Raw genomic sequence first — 27,708 nt, forward strand, 5'->3', positions numbered from 1 at the left:
CCCACCGCGTCGTTCAAACTGGACCAGACGTGTTTCAGGAAGTGCCAACTCCACTGGACAAAGTGAAGTATTACTGTGATGTCATCCGAGAGCCTGCAGCGCATTGAGTCATGTGACTGATCACATGGCTTGTTGTCGTGGGAACCTGACTTAAAGCTTGATGATGTCAGAGTCAAAGCGTACTTATGAGGCCTGCAGAGGGGTATTATGTCTTCCGTGAGTCTGGTGGAAGAAGAAGAACTGAAGAATGTGTCTAAAGGATAAAGTCTGGCGGTGATGTAACTCTTGGATACCAGCCGCCAGAAAACACCATAGAAGAAGGTTTCCGTTGATCTCCTGTCCACACTCAATCCAGTAGGTGGTGGTAAATGCACCTTTTCAGTTGGCCGCCAACTGCCATTACAAGTAACACAACAACAACATCACACACAGAGCCCACGACCGAACCACGCTCATTTTGAAGAGTCAAATATGGCTTTGTTTCACAGAGAAAGATGAGCACCACCTTTGCCTCCTCCAGCCGGCCCAGAGCCGTGAAGAACAGAGAAGAGAAGAGCCGCCGGACCAGACTCAAAGCCACTATGGAAACATTATGTACGATCGCCGTGTGGTCAGAGGAAACACCTACGCCCGGCACCTCATGTCCAAAAGCACTCAAGCCGAGTTGGATGAGATACAGAGGCAGGAGGAGCAGAAGAGGAAAGCTGCGGCACGAAGAAGAACTCGGGAACAGGTCCGAGTGAGAACTCCAGAGCCTGTGCAGGGCCGGCAGCACATCGAGGTCCAAACGGAGCTGTACCTGGAGGAGCTGAGCTACATCGTGATGACCAGTGATTGTCACTGCCAGACGGACACCTTCCTGGACAAACCGGACCCTCCTCTGTTCATCCCAGCCAAATCTGGTATGGACGCAGCCACTCAGATCCAGGACGGAGAGCTGTTTGACTTTGACCGGGAGGTGCAGGGCATCCTGGAGGTGATGGTGGGGAAAGTGATGGAGCAGTCGCTGTGTGAGGTGATGGAGGAGGAGGAGCTGGCTTGTCTGCTAGCTCAGCAGAGGGCATTTGAGGAGAGACGAAACGCAGAGCTGGTCGAGGTCCAGAGACTGCGGGAACAGGAGAGGAGGCACATGGAGGAGAAGGAGCGGAGGATTGTCCAGCAGAAGGAAGTCTTGAAGAAAGAGAAGGAAATAGCAGAGAAGGTTGCAGCTCGAGCATTCACGCGGCAATACCTGGCCAACCTCGTCCCATCCGTCTTCACGTCGCTGCGATGTCATGGATTCTTCGTCGACACAGTTCAAACTGACGTTGAAACTAATTTCATGCCATGGCTGATGAACGAGGTCCTCTCCACTTTGGACAAAAGATTTGCTGCACGCTCTGCACTGGATGATTTCATACAACTGACCTGTACTGAACGATTGAATGCATCTGACCTGAACTGGATGATTTAATAACCACCCCGACACCTGACCACACCCCTGACACATGACCACACCCCTGACACATGACCACACCCCTGACACATGACCACACCCCTAAAACCAGATTAAAGGTGGACTGCTGATGGAAATGAGCGCTTTATCTACAATCTGGTGTTGAACATCTTTGTTTTTTACCAGCTCAATGTCTCTGTACATTGTCCCTTCAAATAAAGACTGAACTAAAACAGAGACAGAGTGAATTGACAGGTCCATATTCACCTGCCGTGAATGACACATAGACATGAGTGTCGTTTGCATAATTGCGATGGGACACACCACTGTTTTGTATTAGCTGTCCCAATGGCAGCATGAACAGATTGAACAGAAGGGGTCCAAGGATTGACCCTTGGGGCACCCCACAGGTCAATGCCATGCTCTCAGAGTCACCAATCTCAACAAAGTATTTCCTGTTTTTAAGGTACGACTTCAACCAATTTAAGGTCATACCAGTGATGCCCTCCCAGTCCTCTGACCTCTGTAGAAGTATCCTGTGATCGACCGTGTCAAATTCAGCACTGAGGTCCAAAGACTAAAGCAGGCCTTACCATCATCAGTGCTCAGACGGATGTCATTTGTCACCTTAATGAGAGCCGTCTCAGAGCTGTGATGTCATCTAAAACCGGACTGGAAGTCATCAAAGGAGTCACTTATCAGGAGGAACTGAATAAGCTGTTGATAAATGACTTTCTCAAAGACTTTTCCCAGGAAAGGCAAGTTTGAAATAGGTTAATGGTTGTTTAGTGTTGTGGGATCGAGGCTGCTCTTTAGCCGCGGCTTAATAAACTCAGTTTTCAAGGCTGTTGGGAATGTTTTGGATTTAAGTGACATGTTGACTATTTCAGTAAGTGGAGTCAACAAACTACTCAGCACGGACTTTAAAAGTCTAGTGGGCAACATGTCAAGGCAGCAGGTAGAAGAACTCTCGCAAGTAGAGGGCTGATGATGGTCTCATGGACACTTTCTTCAGTCACAGGTACAAACTGAGGCAGCTCCACGTGTTTAACTGGCTGTTGAATTGCTATTTGTATTGTGGGATTGAAGGTGTTCTTAATGTTCTGCATCGACCACAATGACATTTGAAATAAACACCCCAAAAAACAACCTGTGGGTAATTATTTCATCTCTGAAGACAGCACAGACTCTGTCCCCCTTTTTGTTTTGTCGTGTTTCGGATTCAAACTCAAAGTTGGGTGAGGCAGATTCAATTAGAACTACATTTCCTGTGTTTTTGCCATGTTTCAGTTCAAAACATAAAATCGAGATTATAAGAAGAAATGAAATGATTAACTAGATAATGTACAATGGCTGAAGCTATTGTTAGTGTCTGCATTCTTGCGTAAAAGTACTACATGTGTGTAGTAAAGACTTTATTCTTGTTAGGCTCGAGCCATGGAATGGAATGTTCATTCCATGGAATCCTGGAGTCTATTGTTCTTCTCCTGGTTTCTTATTCCTATTATTCCTATTTTTCATGTTCAGACCGGGGCATTTCTCACCCTGAACATGGGGTCATAGTTCACACATGGGGTCATAGGTCACACATGGGGTCATAGGTCACACATGGGGTCATGGGTCACACATGGGGTCATAGGTCACACATGGGGTCATAGGTCACACATGGGGTCATGGGTCACACATGGGGTCATAGGTCACACATGGGGTCATGGGTCACACATGGGGTCATAGGTCACACATGGGGTCATAGGTCACACATGGGGACATAGGTCACACATGGGGTCATAGGTCACACATGGGGTCATAGGTCACACATGGGGTCATAGACGCCTAAACTCCAATAAAATGGAGCTTGCGGATCCACACGGCCGTGTGGTTTGTTTAAGCTGAAGTTGTGTCGTGTAGTTTAGTTAGTTTATTTATTTATTTATTGTGGTTTGGTCAAAAACAAAACAAAAGGTGCTCAACATTCAAGCACAAAACTAAATTCGAGACATTAATGTTTTTTGACCAAGTGCAGCAGAAGCCAAGGCTTATTGTGCCGACCTGTCACTCAAACGCTCAACATTGATGGAAATTTTATAGTTCACAAGACACAGTTCATCAACAAAAACAACACTACATAATACTGGACACTACATCACACTGGACACTACATCACACTGGACAGTAAATAATACTGGACACTACATAACACTGGACAGTACATCACACTGGACAGTACATAATACTGGACAGTAAATAATACTGGACACTACATCACACTGGACACTACATCACACTGGACACTACATCACACTGGACACTACATCACACTGGACAGTAAATAATACTGGACACTACATCACACTGGACACTACATCACACTGGACAGTACATAATACTGGACACTACATAACACTGGACAGTACATCACACTGGACACTACATAATACTGGACAGTACATCACACTGGACACTACATAATACTGGACACTACATCACACTGGACACTACATCACACTGGACAGTACATAATACTGGACACTACATAACACTGGACACTACATCACACTGGACACTACATAATACTGGACACTACATCACACTGGACACTACATCACACTGGACAGTACATAATACTGGACACTACATAACACTGGACACTACATCACACTGGACACTACATAATACTGGACACTACATCACACTGGACACTACATCACACTGGACACTACATAATACTGGACACTACATAACACTGGACAGTACATAATACTGGACACTACATAACACTGGACAGTACATCACACTGGACACTACATAATACTGGACACTACATCACACTGGACAGTACATAATACTGGACACTACATAACACTGGACAGTACATCACACTGGACACTACATCACACTGGACACTACATAACACTGGACACTACATCACACTGGACACTACATAATACTGGACACTACATCACACTGGACAGTACATAATACTGGACACTACATAACACTGGACAGTACATCACACTGGACACTACATCACACTGGACACTACATAACACTGGACACTACATCACACTGGACACTACATAACACTGGACACTACATCACACTGGACACTACATAATACTGGACACTACATCACACTGGACAATACATAATACTGGACACTACATCACACTGGACACTACATCACACTGGACACTACATAATACTGGACACTACATAACACTGGACAGTACATAATACTGGACACTACATAACACTGGACAGTACATCACACTGGACACTACATAATACTGGACACTACATCACACTGGACAGTACATAATACTGGACACTACATAACACTGGACAGTACATCACACTGGACACTACATCACACTGGACACTACATAACACTGGACACTACATCACACTGGACACTACATAATACTGGACACTACATCACACTGGACAGTACATAACACTGGACACTACATAACACTGGACAGTACATCACACTGGACACTACATCACACTGGACACTACATAACACTGGACACTACATCACACTGGACACTACATAACACTGGACACTACATCACACTGGACACTACATAATACTGGACACTACATCACACTGGACACTACATCACACTGGACACTACATAATACTGGACACTACATCACACTGGACACTACATCACACTGGACACTACATAATACTGGACACTACATCACACTGGACACTACATAACACTGGACACTACATCACACTGGACACTACATAATACTGGACAGTACATAATACTGGACACTACATCACAAGTTTCCTTCACAAACATTCAAGGTTTTAGAACAAAGCTGCATTTTTATTCTGTTAAATATTTTTCTATGATTGTTTCCTTAAAGATCCTTTTAAACAGAAATAAAGAAATGGCATTTTTTAATTCATCGCAACAATTGTTCCATAATTTAACTCCTTTACTTGACAAACAATGACCCTCGGCGTGGTTCTCACATAAGCTCTGTCACACACACGCACAATGACCCTCGGCGTGGTTCTCACATAAGCTCTGTCACACACACGCACAATGACCCTCGGCGTGGTTCTCACATAAGCTCTGTCACACACACACGCACAATGACCCTCGGCGTGGTTCTCACATAAGCTCTGTCACACACACACGCACAATGACCCTCGGCGTGGTTCTCACATAAGCTCTGTCACACACACGCACAATGACCCTCGGCGTGGTTCTCACATAAGCTCTGTCACACACACGCACAATGACCCTCGGCGTGGTTCTCACATAAGCTCTGTCACACACACACGCACAATGACCCTCGGCGTGGTTCTCACATAAGCTCTGTCACACACACGCACAATGACCCTCGGCGTGGTTCTCACATAAGCTCTGTCAAATATACACGTTCCCCTTAAATTATATTTACTTTCCCTCTGGGTAAACTTTATCCTCAATGATGTAGGGACTTGATTACATTTAACTAAATACATCAATTTAGCAGAAACAGGTTTTACCAAATCATAACATTTTAAAAGCTTAGATTGAATGAACAGAGTGACTCGGCGAGTTATAAGATGCAGGATTGATCCGTCTAATGGCCTTTTTTTGTAGAATGAAAATTGGTTTGGTTCTAGTTTTGTTTGTGTTTCCCCAGATCTTAATACCATATGTTAAATATGTTAAATATGGAGTAATGAGAGAACAGTAAAGTAAATATAAGGCATTTTTGTTCAAAATATACTGCAATTTGTACAAAATTGCAATAGTTTTTGACACTTTTTTCAGTACATTTTGTATGTGTGTTTTCCATAAAATTTTGCAATCTATGATCACTCCAAGAAACTTAATGTGATTGACTCTTTCAATTTCACAACTATTTATTTTGATTTTGATATAATTATCTACATGTTTGTTACTGAATACCATACATTTTGTTTTATTTAAGTTCAATGATAATTTATTTAATGCAAACCAGTTGTTTCGTTTATGCAGTTCTCTCTCCATCACCTTCTGTGGTATCGTCTGCAGTAAACTGTGGTATCGTCTGTAGTAAACTGTGGTATCATCTGTAGTAAACTGTGGTATCGTCTCTGTGGTATCGTCTGTAGTAAACTGTGGTATCGTCTCTGTGGTATCGTCTGTAGTAAACTGTGGTATCGTCTGCAGTAAACTGTGGTATCGTCTGCAGTAAACTGTTGTATCGTCTGTAGTAAACTGTGGTATCGTCTGTAGTAAACTGTGGTATCGTCTGTAGTAAACTGTGGTATCGTCTGTAGTAAACTGTGGTATCGTCTGTAGTAAACTGTGGTATCGTCTGCAGTAAACTGTGGTATCGTCTGCAGTAAACTGTTGTATCGTCTGTAGTAAACTGTGGTATCGTCTGTAGTAAACTGTGGTATCGTCTGTAGTAAACTGTGGTATCGTCAGTAGTAAACTGTTGTATCGTCTGTAGTAAACTGTGGTATCGTCTGTAGTAAACTGTGGTATCGTCTGTAGTAAACTGTGGTATCGTCTGTAGTAAACTGTGGTATCGTCTGTAGTAAACTGTGGTATCGTCTGTAGTAAACTGTGGTATCGTCTGTAGTAAACTGTGGTATCGTCTGTAGTAAACTGTGGTATCGTCTGTAGTAAACTGTGGTATCGTCTGTAGTAAACTGTGGTATCGTCCGTAGTAAACTGTGGTATCGTCTGTAGTAAACTGTGGTATCGTCTGTAGTAAACTGTGGTATCGTCTGTAGTAAACTGTGGTATCGTCTGTAGTAAACTGTGGTATCGTCTGTAGTAAACTGTGGTATCGTCTGTAGTAAACTGTGGTATCGTCTGTAGTAAACTGTGGTATCGTCTGTAGTAAACTGTGGTATCGTCTGTAGTAAACTGTGGTATCGTCTGTAGTAAACTGTGGTATCGTCTGTAGTAAACTGTGGTATCGTCTGTAGTAAACTGTGGTATCGTCTGCAGTAAACTGTGGTATCGTCTGCAGTAAACTGTGGTATCGTCTGTAGTAAACTGTGGTATCGTCTGTAGTAAACTGTGGTATCGTCTGCAGTAAACTGTGGTATCGTCTGTAGTAAACTGTGGTATCGTCTGTAGTAAACTGTGGTATCGTCTATAGTAAACTGTGGTATCGTCTGTAGTAAACTGTGGTATCGTCTGTAGTAAACTGTGGTATCGTCTGTAGTAAACTGTGGTATCGTCTGTAGTAAACTGTGGTATCGTCTGTAGTAAACTGGTATCGTCTGTAGTAAACTGTGGTATCGTCTGTAGTAAACTGGTATCGTCTGTAGTAAACTGTGGTATCGTCTGTAGTAAACTGGTATCGTCTGTAGTAAACTGGTATCGTCTGTAGTAAACTGTGGTATCGTCTGTAGTAAACTGTGGTATCGTCTGCAAACAAGATAAAATTAAGAACATCAGATACTTTTTGGATATCATTAATATATAATAAAAATAATTTTGGGCCCAAAACAGAGCCTTGTGGCACCACAACTAATTCTCTGACCACTAGACTCTGCTCCTTCAGATGAACATATTGGAATCGATCCGATAAGTCATTATTTAACCAAGATTTTGCTTTTCCCCTAAAGCCATATTTTTCCAATTTTTGTAGTTAAATTGTGTGTCAATTGTATCAAATGCTTTCTGTAAATCAAAAAATAAACCTATTGTATGAGGTTTTGATCTAATGATTGTGAAATATTTTCAACCAGATGAACAACTGCCATCGTTGTGGACCTTTGTGCTCTAAAACCAAACTGATGCTCATGTCATATTGTTAACTTCAACATCGTTATCTCATCTTTTAACAAAGTATTTCTCTAATATTTTTGAAAATTGTGAAAGTAAAGAAATGGGTCGATAATTACAAGTCAAATGTTTGTCACCGCCTTTGTACAAGGGACTGACCTTTGTACAAGGGACTGACCTTTTTACAAGGGACTGACCTTTGTACAAGGGACTGACCTTTGTACAAGGGACTGACCTTTTTACAAGGGACTGACCTTTGTACAAGGGACTGACCTTTGTACAAGGGAATGACCTTTGTACAAGGAAATGACCTTTCTACAAGGGACTGACCTTTGTACAAGGGAATGACCTTTGTACAAGGGAATGACCTTTCTACAAGGGAATGACCTTTGTACAAGGGACTGACCTTTGTACAAGGGAATGACCTTTGTACAAGGGACTGACCTTTGTACAAGGGAATGACCTTTGTACAAGGGACTGACCTTTGTACAAGGGAATGACCTTTGTACAAGGGAATGACCTTTGTACAAGGGAATGACCTTTCTACAAGGGACTGACCTTTGTACAAGGGAATGACCTTTCTACAAGGGACTGACCTTTTTACAAGGGAATGACCTTTGTACAAGGGACTGACCTTTGTACAAGGGAATGACCTTTGTACAAGGGACTGACCTTTGTACAAGGGAATGACCTTTGTACAAGGGAATGACCTTTCTACAAGGGACTGACCTTTGTACAAGGGAATGACCTTTGTACAAGGGAATGACCTTTCTACAAGGGAATGACCTTTGTACAAGGGACTGACCTTTGTACAAGGGAATGACCTTTGTACAAGGGAATGACCTTTGTACAAGGGAATGACCTTTGTACAAGGGAATGACCTTTGTACAAGGGACTGACCTTTGTACAAGGGAATGACCTTTGTACAAGGGAATGACCTTTGTACAAGGGACTGACCTTTGTACAAGGGAATGACCTTTGTACAAGGGAATGACCTTTGTACAAGGGAATGACCTTTCTACAAGGGAATGACCTTTCTACAAGGGAATGACCTTTCTACAAGGGACTGACCTTTGTACAAGGGAATGACCTTTCTACAAGGGACTGACCTTTGTACAAGGGAATGACCTTTGTACAAGGGACTGACCTTTGTACAAGGGAATGACCTTTGTACAAGGGAATGACCTTTGTACAAGGGACTGACCTTTGTACAAGGGAATGACCTTTGTACAAGGGAATGACCTTTGTACAAGGGACTGACCTTTGTACAAGGGAATGACCTTTGTACAAGGGAATGACCTTTGTACAAGGGAATGACCTTTCTACAAGGGAATGACCTTTCTACAAGGGAATGACCTTTCTCCAAGGGACTGACCTTTCTACAAGGGAATGACCTTTCTACAAGGGAATGACCTTTCTACAAGGGACTGACCTTTGTACAAGGGAATGACCTTTGTACAAGGGAATGACCTTTGTACAAGGGAATGACCTTTCTACAAGGGACTGACCTTTGTACAAGGGACTGACCTTTGTACAAGGGATTGACCTTTGCTATTTTCATTTGATTAGGAACAATTCCTGTTTTAAAAGATCAGTTACAGATGTGAGTAAATGGATTGACAATATGTTCCATGATATTTTTGACTAAAAACATATCGAACCCATTATTATATTTTCTGTTGATTTTTTTTTTACAGCTCTTCACAATTTTCAATATTTCATTTTCATTTGTTGGGTTTAGAAAAAATGAATTTACACCTTCATACGTGACACCATATATAATTATATATATATATATATATATATATATATATATATATATATATAAATATATATATAAAATTATATATAATTATATATATATATATATATATATATATATAATTATATATAATTATATATATATATATATATATATATATATATATATATATATATATATATATATATATATATATATAATTATATATATATGGTGCTGAACGCAGACCTGAGCAGGGAGAAAGGAAGAGAGAGCCTCGGTGACCCGGCTGCACCCCCTCCTCCCTGTAGAGACACTAATGCTAATGCTAATAGCATTCGTGTTAGCATTAGCAATTTACTTTTGCAAATACTGAAAGAAATAAGGTATGTAAAAATGTCAAAAGCACCAGCCCCTAAGACGGTGAAAGTGATTGTAAAGAGGTCAAACTTGTTGAAATCGGTGAAAGTGTTAGGGAGTGGAAATGTGTCAAAAATCCTTCAATCCTAAAATACAATGTCTGCTTTATGACATCAGCAGACACTCAATTAGAAATGATTTGTTGCTGTGACGCACGCGCTCCCATAGCTCCAGCTGATTGGCCAAACAGGCAAAGGTACATTATATCGTACAGTTGCACGCCGTCTTAAAGGTCATGTGATCAAAAGTATTTATTGTTACCATTGTAAAAATAGAGTAGAATAGAGTAATTAGCCATAAGCACGTTAGCCACCAATGGGCCCATTTCACGAGACTGACCGGTTACTTCTGACTGCCTTAAAAATAATGACTGAAGTCAAAGCGGAGAGCGACTTTGTTAAACGTGTTTGACGGAGACGGTGACTTCATAAACAGCAGTGCATAATAATGAAACCGTGTGAACAAATGTCTACAGTTTTATGATGTTGCATTTACAGTTATGTTCAAGCGCAGGTCCTTTATTCCTCCGTCTCATGTGTTTTTTTATGGTTCCTCACTGAAGTAGAAAAAGCTTCAGTTGTTTCATCTGGACTCAGTTAGAAAAAATTGACGTTTCGACTCTCATCCAAGAGTCATTGTCAATAAAAGAATTTAGATCGAGAACTCCGATATTAATACTGTTCTGTGGTAAGACCCGCCCATTGGGAGGAGCCTTCCTGAAGTAGAAAGAGTTGTTTGTTTCAACAGAAACTCCCCCCTTGTATCTACCGAGCCTATTCAGAATCTTAATGGGCTATTAGAATCCTCTTTGTCTTTGTGAGACCCTGGCTCAACCACCCTGAGGACCTGATTAACATCTAAATGTCCTGGTCTTCTACCTTTCCAGGGGTTCAGTAACCCATTATAAATAACAGGAAGATTAAATCTGAGCCCTCCATTTCTGTTTAAAGAAGGTCTTTCTTTTTTAACAAAAATAGCTTCCTTGACTCCTCTTTCAAACCATCTTTTCTCCTGCTTAAAACCTTCACCTCACCGTCTTCAAACGAGTGATTAGAGGCTTCAAGATGGAGATGCACGGCACTCTGAGGTCCTGAACTTGTATTTCTTCTGTGCTGATAAAGCCTCTGGTGTAGAGGCTGTTTTGTCTCACCTATGTAACGTTCTTTACAGCTTTCTTCACTGCATTGGATCGAATAAACTACATTGCTCTGTTTTTGAGTCGGCAACTTGTCCTTAGGGTGAACCAGTCTTTGTCTTAAAGTGTTTCCTGGTTTAAAATAAACAGGGACTTCGTGTTGTCTAAAAATTCTCTGCAGTTTTTCCGACAGGCCAGACACATAAGGGATAGAAACACCCTTCCTTCTCTGTTCAGTTTCCCTTTTGTCCTGCTTCTTGGTTGGACGAATGAGGGATTACACCGACACGTTCCTCACTGAAATAAACCATGTGATTGCACGGTTCTGTCTGACTTTGGCTCCAGGTGGAGGAAGAGACTGAGATCCCTCTGTACAAAAAAACAGACACTGATTTAATTTATTGTCAAAGAATATTTGTGAAATTATCCTTTCATCAAACTTTATTCATAAAGCGCTTTTCATACAGGACAATGTGACACAAAGTGCTTTATAGTTCATTAAATACAATCCTACATCCACCTTCCCCACAAGCCTCTGACCCACACAGCAAAACATTATGACCACACACAAGCCTGAGTACAGATGAACTAGTAGTAAATATATATATATATATATATATATATATATATATATATATATATATATATATATATATGTTTGTGGGTGTACACACACACACATGCTACATTACATGTATACAACATGTAATGTAGTAGTACACCTGTGTACTACATATATACTACTTATATACTACATGTATACTACATATACATAATACTACATACTACATAACCCAGTTTGTGGATAGTACTACGATATTACTGTTACTCTTTGTAGTATTTTTGATTAAACCATAAATAAATCATCACAGCTCGTCTTCTTTTCGTCTTGTTTTTGGAAAACCTTTCCATCGTTTCCTCTTTTCCAGCTCAGTTTGACGTGGAGGTTGTTTGCTCTGAAGTGGTCGTTCAGCTGAAGAAAAAGGAGAGAAGTTCATTTTCTGAGACTGAGAAATGAGAACAACAAACACAGACATTGGAACTAAAGACAATAAAGGAAAACACAGATTTATTCATTTGTGCACAATTTTAAACCAGTGGCTTTTGTGATGCAGAAATAAAACCCTGAAAATGATTCTAAGAACGACTTGAACGAAGCTGCAGTGAATCTAAATCACATCTATCACGATGTAAATGTGTCGTTTAGAGCTACAAACATGTTCTAAAACTCATGTGATTCTTGTGTTAGTTTAACACTTCATGTTTCAGTCTCTCAAACGTTAAAGCTCCTGGATGTGTTCCATTCCATTGATCTGCATAAATATAATAATACACAACTACAGAGTACTACATGTACCTGTTTGAGGACTGAAGAGTCGTGTGAGTTGAGATCTACAGCTGAGGACAGACTTATTCTCACCAAAGTCTTCTGAGTCTTCAAACCTGCAATAATAAAGAGTTTTAAAAAGTCATTTCACATGAGTTTTGGTTGTTCCTCGTCACTCACCTCCGTGACAGATGAAGGGTTTCTTTAGGTCACAGGCGTCGCTCTCCCATCGGCCCTGAGCTCTCAGAGCAGCACATTTATGCTTCAGTGGATTTACATCTGAGTTCCAGGTTCTGAAGGAGGAGTCGCTTCCATCTGACCACGCCCAGGCGTCCCGGGACAGACCAATCCAATAATAGTAGGAGGAACTGTCTGGATATTTGCCTTGGTCCTGTCCACTCATCAGGTCAGTGTGGTGTTCTCTGCAGAACTGCTGAGCCTCTAACCAGTTTACTTTGGTGCTATCGATCATGACAGTGGAGCTGGAGGATTCTGTAGAACAAGAGCTATTTAGAAATAATACAGTGGATTTTACTGCAAATATTGTCCTAACTCTCATATCCTGATACGAGACACATCTCCACTGTCTATATATGTCCAAAGACATGCATGTGTTAGGCAAAATAGTCAACTCTAAATTGGCCCAATGGACAGGTGTTGATAATTAGCATATTCTGCAATAACACTTAAAACATTGCATCTGGTTCGTCCAATGTAAATGCTATGTCCTTAGATAAATAAGTAAACATGTAGAAACAGAGAACACAATAGTAACAAAGGAATAAAGTATTTAAAACATGATTTCTTTGATTTTCAAGTGTCATAAAAGAAAAAACAGTTCTCACCGTCGTAGCAGATAAAACCATGTGTCTGATCACATCGTCTATCAGCCCATTTGTTTTCGAGATGAATCAACACACAGTTTTCAGCTCCTCTATAATCATTAGGTTGATTTGTCCACCACTCCACCACCATTGTACTGGACCTCGGGATGAGACCAGTGCCATTTCCTGTTTATGTCGAGGGGGTTGTCGCTGGTTTGATAAAGTCCGATCCTCACGTCTGTTCCTCACGTCTGTTCCTCCGTCTGTTCCTCCGTCTGTTCCTCCGTCTGTTCCTCCGTCTGTTCCTCCGTCTGTTCCTCCGTCTGTTCCTCCGTCTGTTCCTCCGTCTGTTCCTCCGTCTGTTCCTCCGTCTGTTCCTCCGTCTGTTCCTCCGTCTGTTCCTCCGTCTGTTCCTCCGTCTGTTCCTCCGTCTGTTCCTCCGTCTGTTCCTCCGTCTGTTCCTCCGTCTGTTCCTCCGTCTGTTCCTCCGTCTGTTCCTCCGTCTGTTCCTCCGTCTGTTCCTCCGTCTGTTCCTCCGTCTGTTCCTCCGTCTGCAGCAGCTCTCAGTCTCTTCAGCTCCTTCATGTTCTTCACTGTTGCCAGGTCTGTGTAGAACTTTCTGCAGAACGTCTGAGCTTCGTCCCTTCGTCGTCTTGGGGTCTTTTCTAAAGTGGTACTCGAGGTCTTCAGACGCAGAGAGAGCGATTTGAGCTTTAAAGAAGAACAAAACATGACGAGCATTAAACATTAAAGGTGAGGTGTGTGGTCACTTTGCTCTTGTTACCATGGAAACAAACACAGAGTCCAATCTGCACGTGAACTGAACGTGTTTGATCACATAGTAGTTTAGTTCAAATGTAATTCTGACGGAGCCGAGCATGAACAATGACATCAATCATATATTTACACTTTGACCTTTGCAACTTTTGAAAGAGAAAAAAAACATAAAACAGAGAAATGATAAACTCACTGAGCAGCAGCACGAAGAGCCACGAAAACTGGTCCATGTCCACCTGGAGAGACAAGAACCAGGTCTAAACCAGGTCTAAACCAGGTCTAAACCAGGTCTAAACCAGGACTAAACCAGGACTAAACAAGGACTAAACCAGGACTAAACCAGGTCTAAACCAGGACTAAACCAGGTCTAAACCAGGTCTAAACCAGGACTAAACCAGGACTAAACAAGGACTAAACCAGGACTAAACCAGGACTAAACCAGGACTAAACCAGGACTAAACAAGGACTAAACCAGGACTAAACCAGGACTAAACCAGGACTAAACCAGGACTAAACCAGGACTAAACCAGGACTAAACTAGGACTAAACCAGGACTAAACCAGGACTAAACCAGGTCTAAACCAGGTCTAAACCAGGACTAAACCAGGTCTAAACCAGGACTAAACCAGGTCTAAACCAGGACTAAACCAGGACTAAACCAGGACTAAACCAGGACTAAACCAGGACTAAACCAGGACTAAACCAGGACTAAACTAGGACTAAACCAGGACTAAACCAGGACTAAACCAGGTCTAAACCAGGTCTAAACCAGGACTAAACCAGGTCTAAACCAGGACTAAACCAGGACTAAACCAGCTCTAAACCAGGACTAAACCAGGACTAAAGCTCCCGCTGTTTGTGCCGCGGTGAAAGCTCAAGCTCCAGGTGGAAACGTCTCGACTTGAGGACGTTTTATCCGTTCAGTCCAATGTCTGACCTGATTTTATTTGCGGTTCCATCTTTTTGTGGGTCAAATGTCGATTCTGAGAAAACAAACGCAGACACAGGAAGTGGCGCAGAGCGGAGCACATTTACATATTCATACTCGTGCAAGGGCGTCCAGCCTCAGGCACACTGTCCAGCCTCAGGCACACTGTCCAGCCTCAGGCACACTGTCCAGCCTCAGGCACACTGTCCAGCCTCAGGCACACAGTCCAGCCTCAGGCACACTGTCCAGCCTCAGGCACACTGTCCAGCCTCAGGCACACAGTCCAGCCTCAGGCACACTGTCCAGCCTCAGGCACACTGTCCAGCCTCAGGCACACAGTCCAGCCTCAGGCACACAGTCCAGCCTCAGGCACACTGTCCAGCCTCAGGCACACAGTCCAGCCTCAGGCACACTGTCCAGCCTCAGGCACACTGTCCAGCCTCAGGCACACTGTCCAGCCTCAGGCACACAGTCCAGCCTCAGGCACACTGTCCAGCCTCAGGCACACTGTCCAGCCTCAGGCACACTGTCCAGCCTCAGGCACACAGTCCAGCCTCAGGCACACTGTCCAGCCTCAGGCACACTGTCCACAATCATAAACTATATTAATTTTCACACAGAAAATGACTTTATTTATTTTTTATTTGGAAAACTAATAAAAGAAGTTTCAAATGTTTCTAGTTTTGTTTCATTCACAGAATTAAATCAAAGAGAAATAAATAGACAAATTAATTTAGAGATAAAACGGTTTGAAACAGAAACAAACACAAACAAAGACACAGATAAAAACAGATAAAAACAGATAAAAACCAAGACAAACTCAAAGAGTAAAAAACATTAAAGTTTAAAAAAACAGTTCATAAAATTCACTCTTAAATGTTCCTGACATAAAGTATTTCCTGCACAAACAAGATCAAAACATAAACATAATAAAAACATAAACTCTTAAACTTTTATAGATTAAATCATTTCAGTTCATAAAATATGAAACATTTTTACAGAATTTTCCCCAAAAATCAAAACAAAAAACAAGCAACACAAAAAGTCACATTTTGTTTTCACAATAACTCGACTGCTCAAGCTCCTAATATATATATATATATATATATATATATATATATATATATATATATATATATATATATATATATATATATATATATATATATATATATATATATATATATATATATATATATATATACACATACATATGTGTGTTTAACTGCAGGTGCAGTGTGAGCCGCGCCCCTCAGTTTGAAAACAGCACAAACAGGAAGTCAGATGTTTTTAGAGTCATGTGACTCAAACACGTCCTCAGCGTCTCATTCATTTTAAATCATAAAAGACTTTGAGCACGAAGAGTCACAGAGTCCAATCCAGTCCAGTCCAATCCAATCCAGTCCAGTCCAGTCCAGTCCAGTCCAGTCCAATCCAGTCCAGTCCAGTACAGTCCAGTCCAATCCAGTCCAGTCCAATCCAGTCCAATCCAGTCCAGTCCAGTCCAGTCCAATCCAGTCCAGTCCAGTCCAATCCAGTCCAGTCCAGTCCAATCCAGTCCAGACCAGACCAGTCCAGTCCAATCCAGTCCAATCCAGTCCAGTCCAATCCAGTCCAGTCCAATCCAGTCCAGTCCAGTCCAGTCCAATCCAGTCCAGTCCAGTACAGTCCAGTCCAATCCAGTCCAGTCCAATCCAGTCCAATCCAGTCCAGTCCAGTCCAGTCCAATCCAGTCCAGTCCAGTCCAATCCAGTCCAGTCCAGTCCAATCCAGTCCAGACCAGACCAGTCCAGTCCAATCCAGTCCAATCCAGTCCAATCCAGTCCAGTCCAGTCCAGTCCAGTCCAATCCAGTCCAGTCCATCCAGTCCAGTCCAATCCAGTCCAGTCCAGTCCAGTCCAGACCAGACCAGTCCAGTCCAGTCCAATCCAGTCCAGACCAGACCAGTCCAGTCCAATCCAGTCCAGTCCAGTCCAATCCAGTCCAGTCCAGTCCAATCCAGTCCAGTCCAATCCAGTCCAGTCCAATCCAGTCCAGTCCAATCCAGTCCAATCCAGTCCAGTCCAGTCCAATCCAGTCCAGTCCAGTCCAATCCAGTCCAGTCCATCCAGTCCAATCCAGTCCAGTCCAGTCCAGTCCAGTCCAGTCCAATCCAGTCCAGTCCAATCCAGTCCAGTCCAGTCCAGTCCAGTCCAATCCAGTCCAGTCCAATCCAGTCCAGTCCAGTCCAATCCAGTCCAATCCAGTCCAGTCCAATCCAGTCCAGTCCAGTCCAGTCCAGTCCAATCCAGACCAGTCCAGTCCAGTCCAATCCAGTCCAGACCAGTCCAGTCCAGTCCAATCCAGTCCAGTCCAATCCAGTCCAATCCAGTCCAGTCCAGTCCAGTCCAATCCAGTCCAGTCCATCCAGTCCAGTCCAGTCCAATCCAGTCCAGTCCAGACCAGACCAGTCCAGTCCAATCCAGTCCAGACCAGACCAGTCCAGTCCAGTCCAATCCAGTCCAGTCCAGTCCAATCCAGTCCAGTCTAGTCCAGTCCAGTCCTTGTCGCTCGCTCTAACGGCACAAAAACCCTGAACAGTAAAGTTTGAGCTGCACTTTGTTTTGTGACCACTGGGGGCACCGTAGATCCTCATAACGGTCAAACTCACAGCACCAGCGTTTATGACGTCCAAGAGTCACGTCAACAACAACAACAACAACAACAACAACAACAATATGCACTTTGGGTGATTAGTGAAGAACAGAGTTAAAATGAAACTTGAATAAAAATGTGTTAAAAAGTGTTTAATTAAGAAAAGTTTGGACTAAACCAGGTCTAAACCAGGTCTAAACCAGGACTAAACCAGCTCTAAACCAGGTCTAAACCAGGACTAAACCAGGTCTAAACCAGGTCTAAACCAGGTCTAAACCAGGACTAAATCAGGACTAAACCAGGACTAAACCAGCTCTAAACCAGGTCTAAACCAGGTCTAAACCAGGTCTAAACCAGGACTAAACCAGCTCTAAACCAGGTCTAAACCAGGACTAAACCAGGTCTAAACCAGGTCTAAACCAGGTCTAAACCAGGACTAAATCAGGACTAAACCAGGTCTAAACCAGGACTAAACCAGGTCTAAACCAGGACTAAACCAGGTCTAAACCAGGACTAAACCAGGTCTAAACCAGGACTAAACCAGGTCTAAACCAGGACTAAACCAGGTCTAAACCAGGTCTAAACCAGGACTAAACCAGGTCTAAACCAGGACTAAACCAGGTCTAAACCAGGACTAAACCAGGTCTAAACCAGGACTAAACCAGCTCTAAACCGGGTCTAAACCAGGACTAAACCAGGTCTAAACCAGGACTAAACCAGGACTAAACCAGGACTAAACCAGGTCTAAACCAGGACTAAACCAGGTCTAAACCAGGACTAAACCAGGACTAAACCAGGTCTAAACCAGGACTAAACCAGGTCTAAACAGGGTCTAAACCAGGACTAAACCAGGTCTAAACCAGGACTAAACCAGGTCTAAACCAGGACTAAACCAGGTCTAAACCAGGTCTAAACCAGGACTAAACCAGGTCTAAACCAGGACTAAAACAAGGTCTAAACCAGGACTAAACCAGGTCTAAACAGGGTCTAAACCAGGTCTAAACCAGGACTAAACCAGGTCTAAACCGGGTCTAAACCAGGATTAAACCGGGTCTAAACCGGGTCTAAACCAGGACTAAACCAGGACTAAAGAAGGTCTAAACCGGGTCTAAACCAGGACTAAACCAGGACTAAACCAGGACTAAACCAGGACTAAACCAGGTCTAAACCAGGACTAAACCAGGACTAAACCAGGACTAAAGAAGGTCTAAACCGGGTCTAAACCAGGACTAAACCAGGACTAAACCAGGACTAAAGAAGGTCTAAACCGGGTCTAAACCAGGACTAAACCAGGACTAAACCAGGACTAAACCAGGACTAAACCAGGTCTAAACCAGGACTAAACCAGGACTAAACCATCTCTAAACCAGGACTAAACCAGGTCTAAACCAGCTCTAAACCAGGTCTAAACCAGGACTAAACCAGGTCTAAACCAGGACTAAACCAGGACTAAACCAGCTCTAAACCGGGTCTAAACCAGGACTAAACCAGGTCTAAACCAGGTCTAAACCAGGACTAAACAAGGTCTAAACCAGGTCTAAACCAGGACTAAACCAGGTCTAAACCAGGACTAAACCAGGTCTAAACCAGGACTAAACCAGGACTAAACCAGGACTAAACCAGGTCTAAACCAGGACTAAACCAGGTCTAAACAGGGTCTAAACCAGGTCTAAACCAGGACTAAACCAGGTCTAAACCAGGACTAAACCAGGTCTAAACCAGGTCTAAACCAGGACTAAACCAGGTCTAAACCAGGACTAAACCAGGTCTAAACCAGGACTAAACCAGGTCTAAACAGGGTCTAAACCAGGACTAAACCAGGACTAAACCAGGTCTATTTCAGGACTAAACCAGGTCTAAACCAGGTCCAAACCAGGTTTATTCCAGGACTAAACCGGGTCTAAACCGGGTCTAAACCAGGACTAAACCAGGTCTAAACCAGGTACAAACCAGGACTAAACCAGGACTAAACCAGGTCTAAACCAGCTCTAAACCAGCTCTAAACCAGGTCTAAACCAGGACTAAACCAGGTCTAAACCAGGTCTAAACCAGGTCTAAACCAGGACTAAACCAGCTCTAAACCAGGACTAAACAAGGTCTAAACCAGGTCTAAACCAGGACTAAACCAGGTCTAAACCAGGACTAAACCAGGACTAAACCAGCTCTAAACCAGGTCTAAACCAGGACTAAACCAGCTCTAAACCAGCTCTAAACCAGGTCTAAACCAGGACTAAACCAGGTCTAAACCAGCTCTAAACCATGTCTAAACCAGGACTAAACCAGGTCTAAACCAGGACTAAACCAGGTCTAAACCAGGTCTAAACCAGGACTAAACCAGGTCTAAACCAGTTTTAAACCAGGTCTAAACCAGGACTAAACCAGCTCCAAACCAGGACTAAACAAGGTCTAAACCAGGACTAAACCAGCTCTAAACCAGATCTAAACCAGGACTAAACCAGGTCTAAACCAGGACTAAACCAGGTCTAAACCAGGACTAAACCAGGACTAAACCAGCTCTAAACCAGGTCTAAACCAGGACTAAACCAGGACTAAACCAGGTCTAAACCAGGACTAAACCAGGTCTAAACAGGGTCTAAACCAGGACTAAACCAGGTCTAAACCAGGACTAAACCAGGTCTAAACCAGGACTAAACCAGGTCTAAACCAGGACAAAACCAGGTCTAAACAGGGTCTAAACCAGGACTAAACCAGGACTAAACCAGGACTAAACCAGGTCTAAACCAGGACTAAACCAGGTCTAAACCAGGACAAAACCAGGTCTAAACAGGGTCTAAACCAGGACTAAACCAGGACTAAACCAGGTCTAAACCAGGACAAAACCAGGACTAAACCAGGTCTAAACCAGGACAAAACCAGGTCTAAACAGGGTCTAAACCAGGACTAAACCAGGACAAAACCAGGTCTAAACAGGGTCTAAACCAGGACTAAACCAGGTCTAAACCAGGACTACACCAGGTCTAAACCAGGACAAAACCAGGTCTAAACAGGGTCTAAACCAGGACTAAACCAGGTCGAAACCAGGTCGAAACCAGGTCTAAACCGGGTCTAAACCAGGACTAAACCAGGACTAAACCAGAACTAAACCAGAACCAAACCAGAACTAGTGTGAAAGTGTTTTAACGGGTGATTTCATTGGGTGTTTCAGACGTGAGCTCCTCCTCCTGGCTCTCACTCTTCTCTTGGCTGGTTCTTGAGCGAGTTTCTCTTGATCCTGATTGGCTGGTTGTGGCGTCATTGTTGGTCTGGAGTAATTGTTCTCCCTCCTGATTGGTCGGTAGTTCTATCACCTGATTGGCCGGTGGTTTTGGCTCCTGATTGGCCGGTGGTTCTGGCTCCTGATTGGTTGGTAGTTCTATCCCCTGATTGGGTGCATTGTCTGGTCCAGGTGGTTGGTCATGAGGGACATTGCTGTATAACACTGTGGGTGTGTCTAAAAATAAAGGTTTTGTTAGAGTTGGTTTTAGAGTTTTTTCAGATCAGCAGTGATGACCTCACCTTTGGGCCTGGATTTCCTGTACAACCAGATCACCAGACCTGCCAGACCTGCCAGAACCAGAACTGCTAGAACGATCCCAGCTATAGCAGAAGATCCAAGGTATCGATAATCTAGAGGCAAAGGAGAACAAAGACTTAGAGTTCACTAAGAGCTAAACCAGGTCTAAACCAGGTCTAAACCAGGACTAAACCAGGACTAAACCAGCTCTAAACCAGGACTAAACCAGCTCTAAACCAGGTCTAAAGCTGTGTACATTATATTTGAACACATTCGCATTTGAAATTGAATTTCTTTTTTGGAAAAATTTGAAAAACCAGAACTTTTAGCTTAAAGAAAACTAACTCTGCTTTTGTCCTTTGTACTTTGTATTAAAGTGTGACAGACACATACATTTTGACTGGTGAAAATGAATATTGAGCTAACACAGCGCTCACAGGTGAAGCACGTGGTGCAACGCACAAGAGAAAATAAGTTATGGCCAGTGTATTTTATCAATACATGTTTTATGTGTTTGTTACATTTTATGTATTGAGTTGTATTGTATCTGTATTTGTTTGTTTGTTGTTTAACCTTCAAAATGAGAGCTGGCTCAAAGAGCCGTCCCACTACAAATAAAGATGATTAATAAGTGGCATCATTACGTGGCTCTTTCAAGTGTCATTTCACTGTTACAAGCGGCACATTTAATTCACATCTTTTATGGTTGAAACACGGCACTTTCTACACCACGTTCCCAACACCCGAGCCTCAGTTGCTGGACAACGGGATCGCTCCAATCCGCAGACGTGACTCGTAAGTGATGATGCAGAGTGATTCGTACCTTTCCCGGTACGATCTGAACCCTCAGATGTCACTGTGGGACAAGCACAAACATCATTGAGTCTTCCACGAGCAAACGCTGTGCAGGAGTGTGAAGGAAACAAATCTTACCATTAAGTGTCATGTTGGCGCTCATTTTAACTTTCGATGTTGTCATGAGACACTTGTAGGTCCCCTCATCTGCCATAGTTACGTTTTTGATCTCGACAGAAACTCCTCCGATGTTCAGATGTTCTTTGAGAAGTTTCACTCGGTCTTTGAAATCCTTGTGTTGATCATCTGTGTCGTCCTCACCGTTCCTCCAATAGTACACGACCTTGTTTTGATTCTTGTGCTGGAATTCTAGAGTCCACGTCACGCTCTGGTTGGTCAGGTCCATCTCCGGCTCCGTGTGGCAGGACAGGACGACATCGTGGTTCACCTCCACCTCCTGCTGAGGTTTATCAGCGACCACTTTGAACTCTGTGGCAGGAGAAATAAGTCGAATTAAACTATGTAAGTTAGGCCACAGTTATGTTATTATTTGGTTTACGGATTTTTAAATGAAATGTATTGAACAGGCGGAAGAAATATAAATATGATATATTATTAAATATTACATAAATGTAAATATATTTCAATTTAAAAATATTTTTTCTTCCAGGTTTGCACAAAACACACAACAGGAGGAGGGGGAGGGGGGGCGCAGGTGAGAGTAACTGTAGATTTAGCCTGTTTTGCATTGGTAGAACTGACACTTCTAAGTGTGCAGCCTTAGAAGTGTGCGCTCTTAGAAGTGTGCACTCTTGGAAGTGTGCACTCTTGGAAGTGTGTGCTCTTAGTGTGCACTCTTAGAAGTGTGCACTCTTAGAAGTGTGCACTCTTAGAAGTGTGCGCTCTTAGTGTGCACTCTTAGAAGTATGCACTCTTAGAAGTGTGCGTTCTTAGTGTGCACTCTTAGAAGTGTGCACTCTTTAGTCACGGCAATTGTATTGCGATTAAATGATTTGGCGCTGCGTGCAGCAGACAGTGACACGGGCGCGTGCGTCTTCTCACATGCTCTGACCTGGGACCACGCACTGGACGGACTCGCCCCGTCACAGACTCACGCTTCACGCGTTCTTATCTTTTGACTTAATATCACTTTTTATAAGGTTAAGGTCGTGGGTTAAGGTCGTGGGTTAAGGTCGTGGGTTAGGGTCGTGGGTTAAGTTCGTGGGTTAAGATAGTGGGTTAAGGTCGTGGGTTAAGGTCGTGGGTTAAGGTCGTGGGTTAAGGTCGTGGGTTGGGTTAAGATCGTGGGTTAAGGTCGTGGGTTAAGGTCGTGGGTTAGGGTCGTGGGTTAAGGTCGTGGGTTAAGGTCGTGGGTTAAGGTCGTGGGTTAAGATCGTGGGTTAAGGTCGTGGGTTAAGGTCGTGGGTTAAGGTCGTGGGTTAGGGTCGTGGGTTAAGTTCGTGTGTTAAGATCGTGGGTTAAGGTCGTGGGTTAAGGTCGTGGGTTAGGGTCATGGGTTAAGGTCGTGGGTTAAGGTCGTGGGTTGGGTTAAGATCGTGGGTTAAGGTCGTGGGTTAAGGTCGTGGGCTAGGGTCGTGGGTTAAGGTCTTGGGTTAGGGTCGTGGGTTAAGGTCGTGGGTTAGGGTCGTGGGTTAAGGTCGTGGGTTAAGGTCGTGGGTTAAGGTCGTGGGTTAGGGTCGTGGGTTAAGGTCGTGGGTTAGGGTTGTGGGTTAAGGTCGTGGGTTAGGGTCGTGGGTTAAGGACTAAACCAGGACTAAACCAGGACTAAACCAGGACTAAACATAGGTATTATTTTCATTTGAAGTAATCATGAAGAAAATGCATCAATCTAAATACGTTTAAATGTAAAATGTAATGTAAACACTTTTAGTACTTTACTATAATAGAATCTACAGAATAACTGATAAAAAGTACAATAAAAGTACATTTATTCTATAGTAAGTAGGTTGTACTCTTAGTGTTGGGTGTGGTGGCTGTAGTAGTTATTCCTGAAAATGCAACCCAGGACTAACCCAGGTCTAAACCAGGACTAAACCAGGACTAAACCAGGACTAACCCAGGTCTAAACCAGGACTAAACCAGGACTAAACCAGGACTAAGCCAGGTCTAAACCAGGACTAAACCAGGTCTAAACCAGGACTAAACCAGGTCTAAACCAGGTCTAAACCAGGACTAAACCAGGACTAAGCCAGGTCTAAACCAGGACTAAACCAGGTCTAAACCAGGACTAAACCAGGTCTAAACCAGGACTAAACCAGGACTAAACCAGGACTTAGCCAGGTCTAAACCAGGACTAAACCAGGTCTAAACCAGGACTAAACCAGGTCTAAACCAGGTCTAAACCAGGACTAACCCAGTTCTAAACCAGGACTAACCCAGGACTAAACCAGGACTAAACCAGGACTAAACCAGTTCTAAACCAGGACTAACCCAGGACTAAACCAGGACTAAACCAGGACTAAACCAGGTCTAAACCAGGACTAAACCAGGTCTAAACCAGGTCTAAACCAGGACTAAACCAGGACTAAACCAGGACTAAGCCAGGTCTAAACCAGGACTAAACCAGGTCTAAACCAGGACTAAACCAGGACTAAACCAGGTCTAAACCAGGACTAAACCAGGTCTAAACCAGGACTAAACCAGGACTAAGCCAGGTCTAAACCAGGACTAAACCAGGTCTAAACCAGGACTAAACCAGGTCTAAACCAGGACTAAACCAGGTCTAAACCAGGTCTAAACCAGGACTAACCCAGGACTAAACCAGGACTAAACCAGTTCTAAACCAGGACTAACCCAGGACTAAACCAGGACTAAACCAGGACTAAACCAGGTCTAAACCAGGACTAAACCAGGTCTAAACCAGGACTAAACCAGGACTAAACCAGGACTAAGCCAGGTCTAAACCAGGACTAAACCAGGTCTAAACCAGGACTAAACCAGGTCTAAACCAGGTCTAAACCAGGACTAAACCAGGACTAAGCCAGGTCTAAACCAGGACTAAACCAGGTCTAAACCAGGACTAAACCAGGTCTAAACCAGGACTAAACCAGGTCTAAACAGGGTCTAAACCAGGACTAACCCAGGACTAAACCAGGACTAAACCAGGTCTAAACCAGGACTAAACCAGGACTAAACCAAGTCCAAACCAGGGCTAAACCAGGACTAAACCAGGACTAAACCAGGACTAAACCAGGACTAAACCAGGAATAAACCAGGGCTAAACCAGGACTAAACCAGGACTAAACCAAGTCCAAACCAGGGCTAAACCAGGACTAAACCAGGACTAAACCAGGACTAAACCAGGGCTAAACCAGGACTAAACCAGGGCTAAACCAGGACTAAACCAGGACTAAACCAGGACTAAACCAGGACTAAACCAGGGCTAAACCAGGGCTAAACCAGGTCTAAACCAGGACTAAACCAGGACTAAACCAGGACTAAACCAGGTCTAAACCAGGACTAAACCAGGACTAAACCAGGACTAAACCAGGTCTAAACCAGGGCTACACCAGGACTAAACCAGGACTAAACCAGTTCTAAACCAGGACTAACCCAGGACTAAACCAGTTCTAAACCAGGACTAAACCAGGACTAAACCAGGACTAAACCAGGTCTAAACCAGGTATAAACAAGGACTAAACCAGGTCTAAACCAGGTCTAAACCAGGACTAAACCAGGACTAAACCAGGACTAAACCAGGACTAAACCAAGTCCAAACCAGGGCTAAACCAGGACTAAACCAGGACTAAACCAGGTCTAAACCAGGACTAAACCAGGACTAAACCAAGTCCAAACCAGGGCTAAACCAGGACTAAACCAGGACTAAACCAGGACTAAACCAGGACTAAACCAGGAATAAACCAGGGCTAAACCAGGACTAAACCAGGACTAAACCAAGTCCAAACCAGGGCTAAACCAGGACTAAACCAGGACTAAACCAGGACTAAACCAGGGCTAAACCAGGACTAAACCAGGGCTAAACCAGGACTAAACCAGGACTAAACCAGGACTAAACCAGGACTAAACCAGGGCTAAACCAGGTCTAAACCAGGTCTAAACCAGGACTAAACCAGGACTAAACCAGGACTAAACCAGGTCTAAACCAGGGCTACACCAGGACTAAACCAGGACTAAACCAGGACTAAACCAGGACTAAACCAGGACTAAACCAGGTCTAAACCAGGGCTAAACCAGGACTAAACCAGGACTAAACCAGGACTAAACCAGGACTAAACCAGGACTAAACCCTCCGTTTACGCGCGTCTTTTTCATTAGTTTGTGTTTTAAAGCTTTAAATCCTTCAGTGTTTGTGTCTCGCTTTTCTCGCTTTTCCTCGAATAAAACAAGTGAATAAAAGTGAATGTGTGAATACTGACCCGGCTCGACGCCTTGGATGACGTGTACAACTGCCCCGAGGAAAAGAACACACATCCACATGGTTAAATGTCGACTGAATGAAAGTTACACCGTCGTGTTCTACTTCTGAAATCACTTTCCCTTTCATTATTATAATAGACAAAGGATCAGAACTAAAACATGAAGTATCACCTTTGTTTGAGGGTGCGACGGCGGAAGTCTAATTATAGGCACGCCAGGTTTAATAGAGAAATGAAATAAATAAGAAAACGACATTAATACAAATATAAATATCATTGTGAAAACAGACTTTATTGTGTACCTGTCTGACCCTGCCATCTATTGGCGTCAGGTGGTACTGCATTTAACCCAGAGCGTCATTAAAATGCAGGTTTCATTCTTCTTCAACTCCACACGACAGCTTAAACTGCACATTTCACTAAAACACTATTATATTTCAGATTTGACTCAACATTTTGCCTGTTTGTGTAAAGTTTAAACTTGTACTTCCTGGTTGGACGAGAGCACAAATATGACACAGGCAGAGGTGATTCCACAGCTGTTACCATAGCAACCAGACTGTAAACAAGAGCCACATAAATGACACAACAGTTCTGATCCGACACACAATAAGACCATAAAACACCTTTATTTAGTCCAACCATGGTTTAAACGTGGGACCTTCTTGTTGTGAGGTGAGAGTGCACATGTAGAGCCGTTCATCTGGAGCAGAGTGTTCCTCAGGCAGAAGAAGAACAGCTTTTAGGACCTGCTGTGAGCAGGAGTTACAGGAGAATCGAGACGTTACAAATGCAGGAGACGTTTCAGCTTCACTTTTAGGCCAGATTCTTCTGATTTGATCTTTATTACACAGATAAAAGAGTCTGTTTTACAGACTTGATTTATCTGAGCTTTAAATGAGACTCTGAGGTTTCTTACAGTAGAACTGGAGGCTTCAGATGTTTAGGACCAGCACAATGACCTCCAGCACAATGACCTCCAGCACAATGACCTCCAGCACAATGACCTCCAGCACAATGACCTCCAGCACAATGACC

The 27,708-nt window shown here is 43.2% G+C and overlaps 2 protein-coding genes and 1 pseudogene across 2 annotated transcripts; 1 reads left to right on the forward strand and 2 right to left on the reverse strand.

Moving 5' to 3' along the window:
- Positions 1-494: 494 nt before the first annotated feature.
- On the forward strand, positions 495-1,468 carry LOC140371566 (radial spoke head protein 3 homolog B pseudogene; annotated as a pseudogene).
- A 10,718-nt stretch (positions 1,469-12,186) lies between these two features.
- Positions 12,187-13,866, reverse strand: LOC140372030 (snaclec alboaggregin-B subunit beta-like). The gene is made up of 4 exons (XM_072459286.1): positions 13,647-13,866; positions 12,982-13,293; positions 12,832-12,917; positions 12,187-12,447 (listed from the first exon to the last, which is right to left on the reverse strand). Exons 1-4 carry the CDS (start codon positions 13,774-13,776, stop codon positions 12,322-12,324), a joined length of 654 nt encoding a protein of 217 aa, XP_072315387.1. The 5' UTR covers positions 13,777-13,866; the 3' UTR covers positions 12,187-12,321.
- Positions 13,867-20,684: 6,818 nt separating this feature from the next.
- LOC140371902 (myelin-oligodendrocyte glycoprotein-like) lies at positions 20,685-26,737 on the reverse strand. The gene is made up of 5 exons (XM_072459137.1): positions 26,671-26,737; positions 22,412-22,762; positions 22,302-22,334; positions 21,481-21,591; positions 20,685-21,415 (listed from the first exon to the last, which is right to left on the reverse strand). The coding sequence occupies exons 1-5, from the start codon at positions 26,729-26,731 to the stop codon at positions 21,102-21,104; spliced, it is 870 nt and encodes a 289-aa protein (XP_072315238.1). The 5' UTR covers positions 26,732-26,737; the 3' UTR covers positions 20,685-21,101.
- Positions 26,738-27,708: the final 971 nt, after the last annotated feature.

This window comes from Eucyclogobius newberryi, unplaced genomic scaffold, assembly GCF_026437365.1.
Source record: "Eucyclogobius newberryi isolate DKJ021-1_F unplaced genomic scaffold, fEucNew1.0.hap1 SCAF_22, whole genome shotgun sequence".
NCBI lineage: Eukaryota > Metazoa > Chordata > Actinopteri > Gobiiformes > Gobiidae > Eucyclogobius > Eucyclogobius newberryi.